The 17,271-nt window shown below is 47.6% G+C and overlaps 1 protein-coding gene across 1 annotated transcript in view; it reads right to left on the bottom strand.

The window, feature by feature from the left end:
• The window catches only part of BRINP2 (BMP/retinoic acid inducible neural specific 2), a 122,293-nt gene that overhangs the window by 54,981 nt on the left and 50,041 nt on the right, over positions 1 to 17,271 (bottom strand). Inside the window, exon 2 of the mRNA XM_030302389.2 lies at positions 9,199 to 9,548. Within this exon, the coding sequence (XP_030158249.1) occupies positions 9,199 to 9,470 (272 nt within the window). The 5' untranslated portion in view covers positions 9,471 to 9,548. The remainder of the gene's footprint in view (positions 1 to 9,198; positions 9,549 to 17,271) is intronic.

Genomic DNA, 17,271 nt, shown 5'->3' with positions numbered 1-17,271 from the left:
TGCGTTGGACTCTGTGCTGACAGCTGAGAGCCTGGAGCCTGCTTCGGACGGAGCCTGTCTCCTTCTCTCTCTGCCCCTCCCCTGCTCTGATTCTCTCTCTAAAATAAATATTAAAAAAATTTATATTAAAAAATAATAAATAAATAAATAAATAAATAAATGTTTAAAAAAAAAGAATCCCAGGCTAAAATTATGCATTTGATTCAATAATATTTAATAGTTAGATCTTCTATTGTATGGCTTGAGTTCTGGCTCTTCCTCTTACCAGATGCATGACATCCTGTAAAACGTAGTGTCTTCATCTGTAATATATGTATACAGACAGCATCTCCCTTGTAGGTTTCTCATTAGGATAATTGTACTATATATAACTATATATATATATATATATATATATATAGTTATATATAGTTATATATAGTTATATATAGTTATATATATAATTCTATAGTTATTATTTATTAACATTAATATTTAATAATAAATATTTTGCTTTCTTTCCAAAATTAAATAGAAATTTTGCCCAATGTCTGCACTCACAGAACAACCTCTTTTCTTTGCCCCCTACGCACCTAATCCCATGGGGAAATCGGGGAGGTTGGTACGAGCCGGCTATCCTATGGTTCACACTCATCACTGTGTGGTCGATGCCCTGAGATCTCTGCTCACAAACAGTTCTTGTCCCTCAGTCACCTATGCCCTCCAGTCGACAGTCCCTCTGAGAGCTTCCCCCTTCTCACCGTCAGCTCTTGCGGAGCTCCACCAGAGCTGGCCCATCCACAGTATCCAGCGATGCCTCCTCCAGTGGCTTTGCTTAGGATTGGGCAGATCAGTCCAGCCAAGGTCACCAGCGGGCTCCAGTTGGCTCTACTTTGAGTCAGGGATGGATGGTGGGGATAGGAACCCTGCCTCTGACTCGGGTCCAGACCTTCATCTCTCACCCAGCTTGATGGTAATAAATGTGTTCTACTTGCCCTCAGCACCTTGTGAGTACACTCACCTGCTTCTAATCCTGGAAGAGGTGGAGGATTGGTGTGGGAACCACACTCCCCACACGCAGCACCCTGTGCCGCTTCAGAGACCTCCCCACCTCCAGCCACCTGCTCCGGTGAATCTTCCTTGAGGGCAGAGCCCCCTGAGGCCTGGGCCACGTCTCTTTCATCACTGTGTCCCCAGCACTTGTGGAGTGGCCAGAACACTCACATGCTCAGGAAATATGTGCTGAATGAATAAATGCCCTGCCACGTGCCATTCACTGTTCTAAGCAACACGAGACTGAAATAATTTTCTTGTGGGAGATGTGGGAAGCCCTGAGGTAGGATAAATGTGGCAGAAGCGGAATAAAGAAAAAAAATGAGAATCCCTGACCCAGAAAAAGCTCTTCTCTTGAGGAGAAAAAATAAAAAAAGAAAAAGAAAAGGAAAAGACCACATGACGAGCCAGTGTCCCTGTCTGCCAGCATCTGTGTCGTGATGGTTTCTAGATGAAGCCTACCTCACTCATACACACGGCTCTAAGCAGCAATTCATTCATGAATAAAATTAATTATTTCTCGAAGCAAAAATTAATCCTCTTTTTCTCTGCCCGACTGACTCAAGATCTCACTACTAAATCTCCTCTGAAAACAAAACTGATCTTGCTTTTCTCCCCTTGGCCATCCTGGATTTTTCCCTTCATTTCTTGCACATATTTATTTTTACATTTCCTCTTCACAGACCATCTTTGTAATCTTGTTTCAAGCCAGGGTGGACAACCTGGGTATAGCCCTCAAAGACATAAAAACATTTGGGACGAGAGTCGTTTTGCCCTTGGGGAAACTGGAACTGGCATCCCGAGAATTCATTCTGACACAGCATCTATGGGCCAAATCTGTCCATCAATCATCGAGAATGTACTAAATGTCTTCTTCTCCCCAGCATGAAATGCAACCTTCCAACATGTTCTCCGGTGTGTGGACTGTCATTCAAACTGGACCGCTGAACTCCTAGAAATCAGCAGAACCCTGGTTTCTCTCTTTTGTAGCCTGCCGTCATACCCAGAATCATGTTTTGCCCAAAGGAGACTCTCCATAAATACTTGTAAGAGGACCGAGTGAGCAAATACGCAGTGTGGTAAACTTAACCTGAATTTGATTTTTTAAGCATAAATGATGCAGGATTTTCAGATGAACCAGTAGCTTTACTGGGCCTTAAAGCACTGCTTACCATTTTTTCACCAGGGGAACATTCACATCCCTTTTTTCCAAGGTAGAAATGGAAGGAATTGCATTTGGCTCTACCTTCTCTGGATATACAATTACTTCTACTTCATTTTTACCCGTCTCTAATACATGAGTAATCTGTGCCCCTCCAGGTGCGAGTGTTTTGAAACTGAACCCTGGAAGAAGCCAGTGCCTAAGAGGCCCTTGTGGCATTTTGGAGGGACAAGTCACGGCAGAAATAACATAGTGTCACAGAGCAGGTGAAGGAGAGACACAGTCACATGCTTCTTGACATCTACATTAAATACCTGGGCCTGGCTGCCTAGTTTCTAAACCACAATTTGTGCTCCCAGGACGTTGGCTACACTGCTCCCGTGCCCACCACACCATTCCCGCAGCTCTCCACCTGGACAGTTTCCTCTCATTCATCAGAGTTTGGTCTATACTTTCCCTTTGATTCCAGCTTTCCTTGACCTTTCTGTGCAGGGTTCTCCAAACGTACTTATCTGTGAGTTCCATCAGATCAAGAACTGTGTCCTTCCTTGTCATGGTGTATGATCGCAATCTTGTAGAAGCACAAGCACAGAGTCGGCCCTCAAAAATACTGATTGAATTTTGCTCTGTGTAATGCTCTTAAATTGCAATTATTTATGTGCTCTTTCTTCTTGCTCCAAGAGAGCAGAACACTTTCTCATTCAGTTATTTCTACACAATGGAAGCTTCGTATATGTCTGTGGCATTGTGTAGTATGTTTCCACGTCACAGTCGGAGACAGGACCCTGCCGTCTGAGGATGAGGCTATGCGACACCCGATTCGGGGGCCTTCCAGACATTTCGGGAAGGAAATTCCTTGGGTGAGGAAAAGGCTCATTCCTTAATCTGGGTCCACAGCCCAGATTAGATCCTATATGTCAGAGGTGCTGTACCTTTAGCTAGCACCAAACTCTTGGTTAAAGTAAATTCTAAATGTTTTGTTCTGTCCCTTTCCTGACGCCTCACCTGTGAACAGAAAAATAGCACCTGTTACCAGATCTAGAGGCTCATTGCCTCTAATTTTGCTCTAATTTGTGTGTCTTTTTCTAGTTTGTAGACCATTCATTTCTCTCCTTCCATCACAGCTCCCTTGTCAAAATATAGGTCCAGTGAGAAGTTGAGAGATCAACCAGTTCACTTGGGTGAGGCCCTCTCTCCAGAAGAGCTCCCCTTCTTCCTGCCTGTCTCATCCACCTGAGAAGCACGGCCTCCCTCGTGGTGCCCTGAAGCTGCATGATAACACAGCCCGTCTCTACCTCAGTTGCTGTAATGAACGCCTCGGAAATCACTGGGATTTACCCAGGCAGCCTGAGGTTGCCTTTGGTTGCCGTTTATTTATGTGGATTGTGATCTCTTAATTGGAGATGGTGCCTCTCCCAGGGTTCGCTGTTTATCCAAATCAGTATTTGTTAGTCCGTGAGACGTGGTCCGGATGATAAATCAGCTCTGGAGCTCCTCCTGTGTGATTGCTTCCACAGCTGCTTTCCGATTCCTCACCTCTCCATCTCCCGGGAGGCACCCACAGGCTGCTTCTAGGCCCTCCAGCCTTTTCTGCTTTTCAACTTTTCTCCCAGCTGCTGGATCTATTCTTACACGTTCATGGGCCTTGGCACTAATAATTCCTGAACTTAACCTCCCTTGACTACTATTCTGTTTCATTTGTAACATCTCCAGTAAATATTAACGCATCGTGGGGGATGCTGCCTCACCACGGAGGCTTCTGTCCTTCTCCACCCTGCTCAGTCCTGCTCTTCTCTCTACCTCCCAAGCTCTTAGTGCAATCAGATATGGTACTTCTCAAGCTTTCATGTCATACTGTTCGTCTGGGGCTCTTGTTAAAGTGCATATTCTGATTCTGTAGGTCTGGGATGAGGCCCGGGATCCCGTACTGCTTACAAGCTCTCACGTTATCACAGATGCTGCAGGTGCACCAGGCACGCTTGGAGCAGCACGGATCAAACATTTGATTGTTCCTGTTTCTCACTTCCCTCACATGTGAGCTATTGCCAAATCTTATTTTTCATCCTGATGAATTGCACAAAGATTGTCTTTTCTTAGGGTTATTGCTCTGGTGTCTACTGAAAAGTTCTTTGCCTTCACTGCCCTAACTCACCACATCATCCGGTTCTGTCCCTGCTTGCCCCGTTGGAAATTTCCAGATGCACCTGCTAAAAATGCATTCCTGCCTCAATGCTACCTACCTTTGGGTATCACTCCCCTCTCTCGTTTTCCAGCTTTGTTCTACTTTGGTTCTCAAAATCTGCAAAATTTGCCCAGAATATGATGAAAGTATAATATCCTTTTTGTCAATGATGACACCTATTTAATTTCTTTCTTTTTTCTTTGTTTGTTCATTTTCCTCCCCAAAGGCTTCTAATGTAGCCCCAGACCCTTCCTTCCTAAACAAGCAGCAGATAGAAACGGAGGCAATAATGACTAACTAAGATCAATAATTTGGAATTATACCTAGTTTTGCTTTCCTCCCAACCACCATATTATGCTCATTGTTCTGTATGATTTCTAACTTTTCTCTCTTAATTTTAATTTATTCTTTCCGAGTTTCAAGCGTTTCATCATAGTGGCTTGGATTTTTTCCAATCCCATGATTATCTCTCTATTAAAGCTTTAATACAAAAAGAAATAAAAAAAAAAAAAAACCAGACTGCTCATTACTTTGATTTGTAGCAAGGGGAGAATGGAACATTACCGCTAGAGTGTTTCGAGAAACCATATTTACATTTGCATCAGCTCAATTTAGGTGCCTGATTAGGTTGCGTGGTATAATGAAGATGCACTTACCAGTCAGAGGGAAGTGGCATGGGCTAGAGTAATGGGCAGGAGACCTGAAGTCGGGAGCCCTGGGTGCTATTTCTGGCTGTGACCTTGAACAAGTCCATCTCACTGCTTTGGACCCTAACAGCCCCCATCTGCCTCACAGGGCTGCTGTGAGAGGTGGAGCACTTATGTGTATTTCTAGTGGGGGCTATGGAGTCAAGCAAGGGAGGGGGCACGGAGGTCACAGATGGAATTGGACACAAGAGCTCTGCTCCTCTAGCTCTTATGACTAGCCTGTTAAAGGACAGAGTCTGAGAAATGGGCTGATTGCTCAGATCTTGATCTAACAGGGCTGGAGGACACGGGGAGAAGTTGATTAATGGCATTTAAAAGCTTGCCCCAAGTTGGGTATCATGGCCAAGCCCATCCTGTTATTTAGGAAGGCTTGACAAGAGCGCCTATTGTCTTTCTTCTCATAACAGTGCCATGCCGAGATTGCTCGTTTTGTCCCTGGGGACAAGAAGTTGGCAGTGACTGGCTTCTGTAGGATGTCCTGGGGAAGGCCTGCTCAGTTAGCAAGCCCTGACTGTAGGAGAAAGATTTTTACCTGTGGGGACCAGTGAGTGTGTGCCCCAGAGATGATTCATTCATCCTTTGGTTGGTTTCCTCTCCCAAAGAGAGAGAGATTGAAGGATAAAGGTTAATATGCTTTTTTCCCCCTCCTCGTCATATAGTCTGTTGAATGTGGACAGACTTCAGCAGACATTATCACAAAGCACCCATGGCTCTTACCTCATTGCCATTCTTTCATTGGCTAATATTTGTTGAGGACAATCTAATAATAGGGAATATTCATTAAATACTGTTCTAGGTGCTTAACATCAATTAACTAACTTAATTTTCACATCAATCTTTTAGGCAGACAACTATTATTGTCCTGGTTTTATAAATAAGGACATTGGGGAACAAAGCAATTATACAGTTTCCCCAACAACAGACAGCTAGGAAGCTGCAGCTCCAGGATTAGAACCCGGGTCATCTGGCTCCAGAACTTTCACTCTGAAGCATCTATGCCTACATGAATACAAACTTGAAACAGACAGGGCAACAATCTCCAGGGGCCCACGGTTAGAGGCCAAAGCTATTCTAGAACAACCAGGCATCTTCTCAAAGGGAGAGCACACTCTGATATCCACGTAAGAATAGATGGGATTCAGAGCTTAATATTAGAAACTTGCTTTTTGCCAGTTATGATCTGTTTACACACAAGAGAAGGAGGGCCTCTCTCTCATTGTGTGAGAGAGCTTCACGGCCTCTGCACCGAACATTCTAGCCGCACTGGGAGGTCTTCTTCTTCCCACACCACAGTTCATCTCCTTTCTTCTACGGAAGGCACATATGGATACCATCTGATTTCTACCTCCTGAAAACTTTCTTCAAGAAACAAATAAAACACTAATGCCATTTGAAACCCAGGATTTCACCACAGAACTGATGTTTCCTGTAAGCATTTTCTCTCTCTGCCCTTCTAGACAAAATGCCCTTCAGGTCATTGGGGACGACCCTCAATGTGTATTTTACCAGTTTTCTGCGGCCACTTTAGTCAAAGTAAGCAACATCTTGAATTTGCAGAGAGAATTGCCACTGGAGACAAAAGAGGAAGGGATCAAAATGAATTCCCACAGGAGTAATGTAGATTCCCTACAACAGTATCCATGGATCCACCATCTTGCTTAATAACTAAAGGCAAAACTCCCAGAATGCTCCTGGAGCAGCCGTGTGTGACCATTCTCTCTTCGCCCCACCAAAGGGTCACCCATCAGAATGCCGCATTCCTGTCAGAATGACTGGTTACTGTTTCCCCAAGTACAGGTTCATGTGCAATAACTGACCCCAGAGAAACAGAATGGCACAGTGTAAGAGCTTGTCACATTAAGTGATCAGAAAACCATTGCCAGCTGATAGAACGGTTGATGGTGCAGAAGTGATTACAGACACTCCCCATGGGCCAGCTCGGAGCTCCCGCCCAAGCATCCAGCGGCTTCCAGGCTTGGGGCTGGGACTCAATGAGAAGAAAAATCTACTCAGGGAGAAGTGATAGTTTGTTCACTCCAGTTTCTATAGCCCTTTGAAGTGGATGGTGGTGTTGGGATTCCCAGCCTAACATTTCAGTTCCAATATACTTAAAAAAAAAAAAAGTGCTTCTAAAAGATTGGGATGAACTGAAAAGTCTAAGGTAAATTAAATCTTGTTTTCCTGGACTGGAGGGATTTGCTGCTTAAATACATTCTAGGGTGAATTTTCTCTCTCTCCCTCTCTCTCTCTCTCCCTGTCTCTGAGGATGGGAAAAAAATTTTTTAATAAAGAGAATCATTATTCTGAATTTACTTTATAGAAAATTTGTGGGGGGGGGGGTGCATATGTTCAGTTTCTTGTACATTTACTGAAAGTCAAGTCAAACTCTTCTGCCCATTTACCTTCACCTGAGCCGGCGTTAACTCTGCCTCTCCCAGCCTGAGTTGGCGGCATTCTGCCTCAGTGGCCCCAGCAAATTTCTTCCGTAGTCTTTAGAGGATGGCGCGGACCAGAGCCACTGAAGCAGACTGTGAACTGCAATCCCGTCCAAGACCAGACCGGATCCAAGCACGATGGAAGAAAGAGAAAGGGTCTGAAAGGAGAGCTGGGTGGGTTGCTCCTGAGAGTGGACTTTCTCTCTCTGTACCAGCCCCTCGAATGCCTGATCTTGTCCCTTCCTCTGCATCCACGTGTGGGAACCCAGGAGAACAGCTTCTATAAATGGCTGCTCTTAGCATTTGGGAACCTTCCAGGGATGAATACCCTGAAACCTTATTTCTGAGACCTTATACTAGCCTACACAGACTGCATAGTTATCGCAGAAACTTTAAAAAACTCCCAGAAACGGAAAAATGTCTCTAAATATACTGTCAGAACCCAGATTCTGGAGTCTGGCTACAAGGAAGCTAATCCTGGCTCCACCCTTACTAGCTGTGTGCCCTTCCTCAAGTTCCTTAACCTCTCTGGACCTCAATGAGCTCATTTGTAAAAAGCGGATAATAACTGTCCTTCCAACGTAGGACTGTTGTAAGGATTGAATGAGCGCGTGTGCATAAGCCATGAAAAGTGCAAAATCTAGCAAGGGGGCCGAAAATTTCAGTATGTTCATGTGACTAGAAATGCACGCGCCAAACGGTTAACAATAGCAACCTCTAGTTGCTAAAAGGAACAAGGGACGTTCTGGTTTTATTTCTTTTTGTGCTTCTTCCTATTTTCTCTCTTTCTGTTGCATTAGAAACTAATTTGTAATTGGAAAAATAGATGTCTTTGATAAAAGAAAAAACTTTCAGCAAAGCTCCCAGGGCTGTCTGAAGGCCACGGGCAAGGTGAAGAGGACAAAAGAGCGGTGACAACAGGGTGAGTGGGCAGAGGGATGAAGGGGAAGTTTTTATTCAGAGATGCACTCGTGGGAGCCCTGAGGCTGGCTGGGTCACCCAAGGTGAGGATTTTGAGAACCCTTCTATTTTTGACATGCTTGGTCCAGCAACCAGGTTCATCCCTCATCAGATGAGCCCGGCCAGCCTCATGGCTGACTTTCAGCTCCGACGCTCCCCAGGATGGGCCTAAAGGGCCAAGAAGACATAGCCCTTGTCCACGCACAAGGCCAGCCGCGGCTGTGGTGGGGACAAGGATGAGGGCAGACTTGCCCCCTGACCTGGAAGATCTCCCCCGACCTCGAAGGCAGGAGCTGGAGCTGCCCTTCCTTCATTTGCATGTCTAGGTAATTACAACTCATGAAAGTATCTAACCCATTAGTTAAAACCCGGCCCCAGCATTTGACTCTGACCTCCTGCGGCAGCACGGGCCACACGCTGACTCCATGCTGCCTGGTTTGTCCTCAATTTATAAGCAGCACAGCCTATAAATAGAAACCCTTTTGCTCAGTTCCCCAGGAGGCATCAGCAGGTTTTCCAGCTTGTATGTGTTTTCTTCTTTCTTTTTTTAAAAACCAACATGGGAGGCTTATTTTCCCTGCCGGCTGCTCCCCCGCCCTCTCCCCCAGTTCAGTCTGGGGGCACGGGGAGCTGGCACAGCACCTGCAGCTCCGGACGGTGGGGGGGGGGGGCGCGGGGGTGCTGCCTGGCTCGGGTCCTGACCCGCCGGGCCCCACTCACCTGTAGATCCTGTACCTGGTGGTGAAACCCTGGCGGTAGCGCTCCATGAAGTCGGCATACTCCTGGGCGCGGTGGAAGGGGCCGCGGTCGGTGAGGAGCCAGTCCAGGGGCGGCTGGCCGGCGGAGGGGGCATGCTGCTCGGGGAGCGCGGCGGCGGCGGCCGTGGCCGAGACCGCCAGCACCCAGCCCGGGAGGCCCAGCGCCAGCAGGGTTGCCCATGGGGCCGCCGCCCGCCCGAGCCCTCTAAGCCGAGTGCCGCACTGCCGCCTCATGCTTCTCCCGGGCGGTTGGTTTCTTCATTCTCTCGCCACGCTCCCCCGCTCTGTGCCGCTCCTCCAGGGCTCCTGGAACTAGAAAAGTCCGACACGGCGATGTCAGTTGGACACCCTGGTCTCAGCCCGCGCGGGCCTGTGCGCCTCGCACGTCAGGAACCCCCTTATATGCTAACGACACCTCTTCATCGCAGGCCCTGGGCAAAGTGCTCGAGGCACGTGTTCCCTTCGATCCTTAAAACAATCCTAGGGGGAAGACCGCCGTCCTCATTTTCACACATGTGAGGGTGAGGGTTAGGGAGATAAAGAGGGAAGGAAGAAACCACATTTTTGAACCCTGGAGGTCTGCCCAGCCGTTCCAGTAAATTGCTTCCCTTCCTGTGTTGACTCAACGCCCTCTGCTTCTGTCTCCCTCCCTCAGAATGTTCGCTGGGGGTCCGTCGCAGGCCCACAGCGCCCCCACTGCCTCGAAAAGCTTGAGGCCAGGTGAACGGAGACCCCGGTTCTCGGGCAGCCAAGCGTGCGGCACAGAAGTAGGGAGGTCCCGTGGTTGCTGGGAAGCTGGGTGAACTTGAACAAATCACTCCCCTTCTCTGGCTGTAGTTTTCTCCTACAGAAAATAAAGGGGCTTGATGAGATCATATCTAAGACTCCTTCCAGCTTTCAGGATCCGATCCCTCTTACTGAAGGCCGCACAGGAATGGCGTTAGAGCGGGAAATCGGATCGCCTACCGTCAGAGAGCAGATCCGAGTGCACCCGAGGCCTGTAGTTCTGTCTCCACAGGGCATGGGAGCTCCCTGATGGCAGGGCTGTGTATTCTTCTGTCCCAGGTCCCGAGAGCAGACAGCTGGTGTTTAGAGACCCTCCTTGAAGGAGTGAATGAGCATATGCCCGGCCTTCTCTGAGTAGAAGGGAAGGGGCCAGGCAAGAAGATCTGGCCTTCAAAACTCCTGACTACCTGTGACTCCTCATATTTCATACGGCCTTCGATCTCCAGTGCCTGCACCTTGTCTAAGAATAAACAGTCATCTTTACAAACCTGTGGGCAGACACAGAGGACTGATTCGATCCTATGGAGGTCCTTACAATTGCATTTGTCCCTCAGATCTTGAACAGCACATGCCGTCTCCCCTCGCCAGGAGCACTTCAGTGCTAGAATGTGCTAGGATGCCTTCTGACCCTACCCCCCAGGACCTGTAATCTGTGGCCTTGAGGACTTTCTCTGGCTGCCAAAACCAAGGAGACAGGCTCCTTCCTTGGGGATGAAACAAGGATGTTAATTCTCTGGTACTTCCAGAGCCCTGTAAGGGCAGACAAAGTAGCCTTCAGCATCTGATTCACGCCCCCTTCCAGAGTCCCCAGTGTCGTCTGCAATGGCTCCAGTTCAACAAAACCACCAGACTTCCCTTGGACCGGTGTGAGCCCTGAAGAGGCTTCCGGGAGGTGGGGCCAAGCATGAATCCTGGATACCCAGAGCCTAAAGGCTGGCCCGAGTGTGAGAGACCCGAGCCTCAGCATTTGTACAGGATGCTTTCAGGAGGGTTGTGGCCTCCTCTTGGAAGGATGCATGAGAATATGCACCTTCAGACTCACTCCTCCACCCCAGCTAGGAGGTATTGACCACCTACTATGTGCTCCTGGGTGATTCTTTAAAAAAAATTTTTTTTAATGTTTATTTTTGAGAGAGAGAGAGAGAGAGAGAGAGCGCAAGCAGGGGAGGGGCAGAGAGAGGGAGACAGAATCCGAAGCAGGCTCCAGGCTCAGAGCTGTCAGCACAGAGCCCGACATGGGGCTCGAACCCACAAACCGCGAGATCACAACCTGAGCCAAAGTCAGACGCTTAACAACTGAGCCGCCCAGGCACCCCTGTGCTGGGTGATTCTTAGAAGCTGCCCCAGTTGATTCTCACAGTAAGTTTGTTACAATGGCGTTATTATTACAGGTTTGCGTCTCACCGGGACTCAGCGGAGTTGCGCTAGGAAGATGCAGAGACAGAATATGAGCTTAGATCTGGCTCCATGTCCAGACCTTGCCAAGAAGGCTGTGCCTACCTAAAGAGCCGGAGCCACCACAAGACAGACCCGCATTTCGTGCACTGGTCGAGACAGAGGCCAAAAGAAGAACACGGAGGTGACACCTGCCTTACTGGGTCTCGCAACATAGCACAGAATTCTGATCATTAAAATAGGTGATGCTGGCACACAAACTGGATGGGCAGATCAATGATATAGAACAGACAGCTCAAAAATAGAGCTCATTATCAACAAGAGCTAAGCATACACGTATACATATGAAAACATTACAGACTAATCGGGTAGGGGATGGAATATTTTAAACATCGCATTGGGAAATTAGTTCCAGATGGATTAAAAAGTTAAATATAAAAAATAAAATCATAGAAGGAAGAAGAATCCCTGAGTGTTTTATAATAAGCATGCATTACTCTTGAATCAGGGGAAAAGTGATATAAACTGAAAGGAGTCCGCCTTGCACATGGGGGGGGGTAGGACTTGTTTTTACAGGATGTAATCCGATGAGGATGCCCAAAATATTTCTCATTTGATCATTCACACATTCATTTCTTGAGAAGCATAAATTGGGAACTCCTAAGACACTATGCTAAGCATTGATTATACAAAAGCAAGGGCTCGCTCCATTATCTGAAACTCTATTGGTGATTAATTCCTCTTATAAAATACTGTTCTGTTTTTTTTTTTAATTTTTTTTAACGTTTATTTTATTTTTGAGACAGAGAGAGCCAGAGCATGAACGGGGGAGGGTCAGAGAGAGAGGGAGACACAGAATCTGAAACAGGCTCCAGGCTCCGAGCTGTCAGCACAGAGCCCGACACGGGGCTCAAACCCACGGACCGCGAGATCATGACCTGAGCCGAGGTCGGACGCTTAACCGACTGAGCCACCCAGGCGCCCCAATACTGTTCTGTTTTTAAAGGCATGTTGACGGAGGGGAAGGGAGAAGGGTCATTTTGGAGACTGGGGCTACTTGACTCCGCAGGCCAAGGCAGCAAACACTATGAAGTGGAAACGCGTTGACCGGTGGGAGAACACTGTGGAAGACAGGATTCTAAAATGGCCCCCAGGACTCCCGTGTCCCTCTGTGCACTCCCCCACATAATCTCCATGTCCTTCTGTGCACGCCTTGCATAATCTGCTCCCTTTGAGTGGGAGTAGGACCTATGAATATGGTCAGATACTACTAATCAGTTACTAATCACTTAATTTTGAGTTGTTCAAAGGGGAAAGTATCCTTGGTGGGCCTGACCTAATCAGGAGAATGAGAACCCTTAAAAGAAAGTGAAGTGTCAGACAAGCTCCTGGTGATATGAAGAAGGCAAACAGCCATACTGTGAATGGCCTCTTGGGGGGCATGCAGCAAGGGACTGTGGGTCACCTCTAGGAACTGAGAGCAATTCCCTGTCAACAGCTAGTAAAAAAAAAAAAAAAAATGAGAATGACAGTCATAGCCCAAGAAAACAAATTCTGCCAACAGCCACGTGAGCCTGGAAGAAAACCCGGGGCCCCAGGGAAGCACCGCTTCCCTGACTGACACCTTGATTTCAGTCAGGTGAGACCTGGAGCAAGAGGACCCGGCTAACCCATACCCGATTCCTGACCCCCAGAAACCGCGAGACCGTAAATTTGTACTGCTCGATGCCACAAAGTTGGTGGCAATTCATTCCACAGCAATAGAAAAAATAATACAGACAACATAATAGGTGGGAATACTCCTCTCCCGTCCTGTGCAAAAGCCTGGTCTGGTGAGAGATTTCCGTGCTCCCTGAGGAAGAACCATCTGTTGTTCTCGGCACGCGAGAAAGCTAGCATGGCAGTTTCCTGAGCAGAGTGGTGCTGCTCACCTCCATCCCCCCCCCGCTGTCTAGATTACAGACCCCTCGAGGTCAGAGTTCAGGTCTTTGCTTTTATCATTCCAGCCCTCACACATAGTTCGTCCTCAAATTTATGTGACGACTCAATTCCGCGCGTTTTATAGAGGGATCACGGTGAGCCAGGGGCAACACGTGGCATTGGCTCAGCTCCTGAACTTCTTGGGCCCTGTGCTCTAACACGGGGGGGGGGGGGGGGGGCAGTGGCGGCCGCCACCTCGCCTGCCAATCAGGAGTTTTCTGAGGACAGGTGTGAAAGGCTGTGTGCTCTTTGAAAGAAAGGAGATCCGTTCCGTCAATGTGTGCTTCTTGCCATTCTTTGTAATTAGGCTTTTTCAGAGCTCACAATGTGCTGGAACCTGCCTGGTTCTAGGAGTATCAGCTTTGGAATCAAATGGTTTTGATTGCCGGGGCCAAGTCTGCTGAGTGCAGCAGGATCGCCTGAATGCAGCGCTGACTGCTCCCGGGAAACATTTGGCCGCTTTTCCTCGGCATCTGAAGACATCCTGACGAAAAGATCTCTTTTCAAGAGGGAGAAGTTTTAAACTGGTTTCAAAACTTTCTCTTAAAACATCTCTAGACTGTGTTCCCTCACCTTTAAAAAAAAGAGACAAAGTAACGGCTGCATTGACAGTTGTGGGAGAATTAGGCTCTTTCAGGGGAAGGGCTCTGGGGCCATTTCCTGTTTACGCTCCACAAATAATGTCACCAGGGATTTTGTAACAGCAAACGTCCAGCAAATTATAACCATCTCAATTCTCCTGACTTCTGGTGGGATTGCTAATATTCAGCAGGTTGAAACAATTAGCACCTTCCCCACAATGCTTCCAAGGGTCGTTTTATGCTAAAGCTGACTGTGTAAGTAAACCTCCATGTTCCGCGTGAGTATTGTTAAAGTCATGGCTGAGCTAGCTCCTTGAGGAACAAAATACAAATGTACTTGTGAGAGCCAAATAATTCCATTTACTTACACTACACCTACGACAGAGTTTTACACCTACACAAATAATAAATTAGCCTTGGACCAAAGGCACAAGTGAAATAAGTTCATCGAGCCGTGAATAAAAGGGATTACGGTTTTGCCAATAGAGAAAATCGAGTACAGACCAAGTCACGTGAGAAGCAGGCAGTGCGGCCTTTGAAATGGAGAGAATCGTATCTCCACCACTCTGTCAACCAGCTGAGGACCTGGGGGGGGGACAGTGTCATGTTCTCCTGGTGGTCTCAATCTCCCATTTATGCCCGGACCTGTCGATATTCAGAGCAGTTAGGATCTGGGGCATCTGCTGCTCCCGTGCTAAATCTTGGCAAATGAGATAGGAATAGAGTCTCCTCAGGACTCCTGGGTGGCTCGGTTGGTTAAGCGTCCTACTCTTGATCTCAGCTCTAGTCTCTATCTCAGGGTTGTGAGTTCAAGCCCTGTAATGCACTCCACCCTGGGCGTGAAGCCTAATTAAAAGAAAAAAAAATTTTTTTTAGTTTTTTTTTCAACGTTTTTTATTTATTTTTGGGACAGAGAGAGAGACAGAGCATGAACGGGGGAGGGGCAGAGAGAGAGGGAGACACAGAATCGGAAACAGGCTCCAGGCTCTGAGCCATCAGCCCAGAGCCCGACGCGGGGCTCGAACTCACGGACCGCGAGATCGTGACCTGGCTGAAGTCGGACGCTTAACCGACTGCGCCACCCAGACGCCCCAAAAGAAAAATTTTTTTTTTTAATTTTTTTTTTTCAACGTTTATTTATTTTTGGGACAGAGAGAGACAGAGCATGAACGGGGGAGGGGCAGAGAGAGAGGGAGACACAGAATCGGAAACAGGCTCCAGGCTCCGAGCCATCAGCCCAGAGCCCGACGCGGGGCTCGAACTCACGGACCGCGAGATCGTGACCTGGCTGAAGTCGGACGCTTAACCGACTGCGCCACCCAGGCGCCCCAAAAGAAAAATTTTTAAAGAAGTAGAGTTTCCTCTCTGAAAACTATTCTAGAGGGAAGGTCACTTATCAGAGGGGTTGAGGGCACAGCCAAGCTAAGCTGCTGTTAGAGTCCAGAAGAGAAGGAGAAATAGAAAGTGTCATTATAATTAACAAAATCATTCATTCTGTCAACAATGGTCATTAATAAATGCCAGCATAAATCACTTCATATTTGTGTGGCAGTTACTGTTTACGAAGAAGCACAGGTGATAAAATTACACTTGAACTTCATCTTCCAGATTTTATCCCCTTTTAACAGATGAAAATGCTGAGGCCAGGAATGGATGTGAGCTGCAAGAGGGAATCAGGTGTTTCAGCGGTAGATCAATGTCTACCTGCTTTAAAGCATTTTTTAACGGTGATTTATTTTTGAGAGAGACAGAGTAAGTGGGGAAGGGGTGGAGACAGAGGGAGACACAGGACCTGAAGCCAGCTCCAGGCTCTGCGCTGTCAGCACGGAGCCCAAAGTGGGGCTCAAACCCACAAACCATGAGATTATGACCTGAGCTGAAGTTGGACGCTCAACCAACTGAGCCACCCAGCCGCCCCCAGGTCTACCCTCTTCAGATCCTCCGGTATCCCTTAACATGATTCACATCGATAAAACTACGTAGGCTTTGCCACTTACAGGTTCCCTTGGGAGCAAGTCACTTCCCTCTGGGAGCGTCCTCTGGTCATCAGTGAATTGATTTCAGAGGTAAGATGATCCCTAGGATCCCGCCCGGTGCCGAAATTCCATGATTCTATGCAAATACAAGGGGCGCAAATATATGGGGAAAGGCATTAAGATTTCAGTCCTACTTGGGAGGAAACTCTGTTTCAGGAAGGGAGTGAAGCATATAAAAAGTGAGGTATAAAGCCAAAATCCTTGCCCGTTGGAGCAGTGACATTTCATAAAATGATTAGGCAGTGACATTAAATAAGTTTTCAAGCCATTTGAGTGGTTAATTGGCCAACTCTATTGAGGAGATGTTTTCTTGACTAAATCTGAGGGTGTCTTTGGTAGAAACGCACAGAAAGCGTGATTTGTCCTTGTCCTCCACCACATCTTGGTGTGAATTCAGCCTCCCCTTTGTCTAGAAAGGGCGGACAGACAAGAGAAATGACAGGGCGTTCTGGGGTGGAGATTCCTAAAGGGCAGGTAGATGTGGAGTGCTGTTAGTTCACCTCAGTGACTTTCAGTCTCCCCTCTCGTCGGGATGAGCTCCAGCCCCCACAGAGACTAACCACGGCGCGTTTGCCCTGGTCATAGGCTCCTGGTTGCACTTCCGAGAGCTTCCGTCTTGGCCGTCGTTCCCTGTGTGAGCCCAGGCAGATGTCACACCCCGACGGCCATGTCTGCTCTAGGCTCCGTGACACAACCTTCGGTTTCTCCCCCAGAACCGGCCCGGAACCATCAAGCTACATTTGCTGCATTTCCCGACCGCTGGTCAGGAAACAACTTAAAATAGGTGAGGCATATGGTTGTCCTCCCTGCGTAAGATCAGGGGAGCAAGATTAATGATTATGTGCGCACAGGTAAGAGCTAATTATAATGACTGTTTCCTAAATGTTCTTACATTCATCTGAGACCTCTGAGAGGAGAGGGTGGAAGAGGGGAAGGGCCTCGCCGAGGTCACTCCGGAGAAGCAGAAGGGACACTCAGACATTCCGACTCCAAGACCTATACTGCAGCTGTCCTCATCCTCACCCACTTCTGTCCTTCAAACAGCCAGTTGTTAAGCAATTCCTATGCACAAGGAATGTCCTAGGTGATGGCACTAAATCTGATGCACAGACCCAGAACTTACCCTCGGAACAGGAAGAAAGTATAGGAACTTGGGGGTCCTAGGAGTTTAAAAGAACGACACACACGCATATGCCCATGCGCGCACACACACACACAGCTTTAGTGACAATTAGACTTTGTAGGCTCCACCCCCTC

The sequence above is a fragment of the Lynx canadensis genome, chromosome F1 (assembly GCF_007474595.2).
Source record: "Lynx canadensis isolate LIC74 chromosome F1, mLynCan4.pri.v2, whole genome shotgun sequence".
NCBI classification, from domain to species: Eukaryota; Metazoa; Chordata; class Mammalia; order Carnivora; family Felidae; genus Lynx; species Lynx canadensis.
This window is presented reverse-complemented; position numbering and strand designations above follow the sequence as displayed.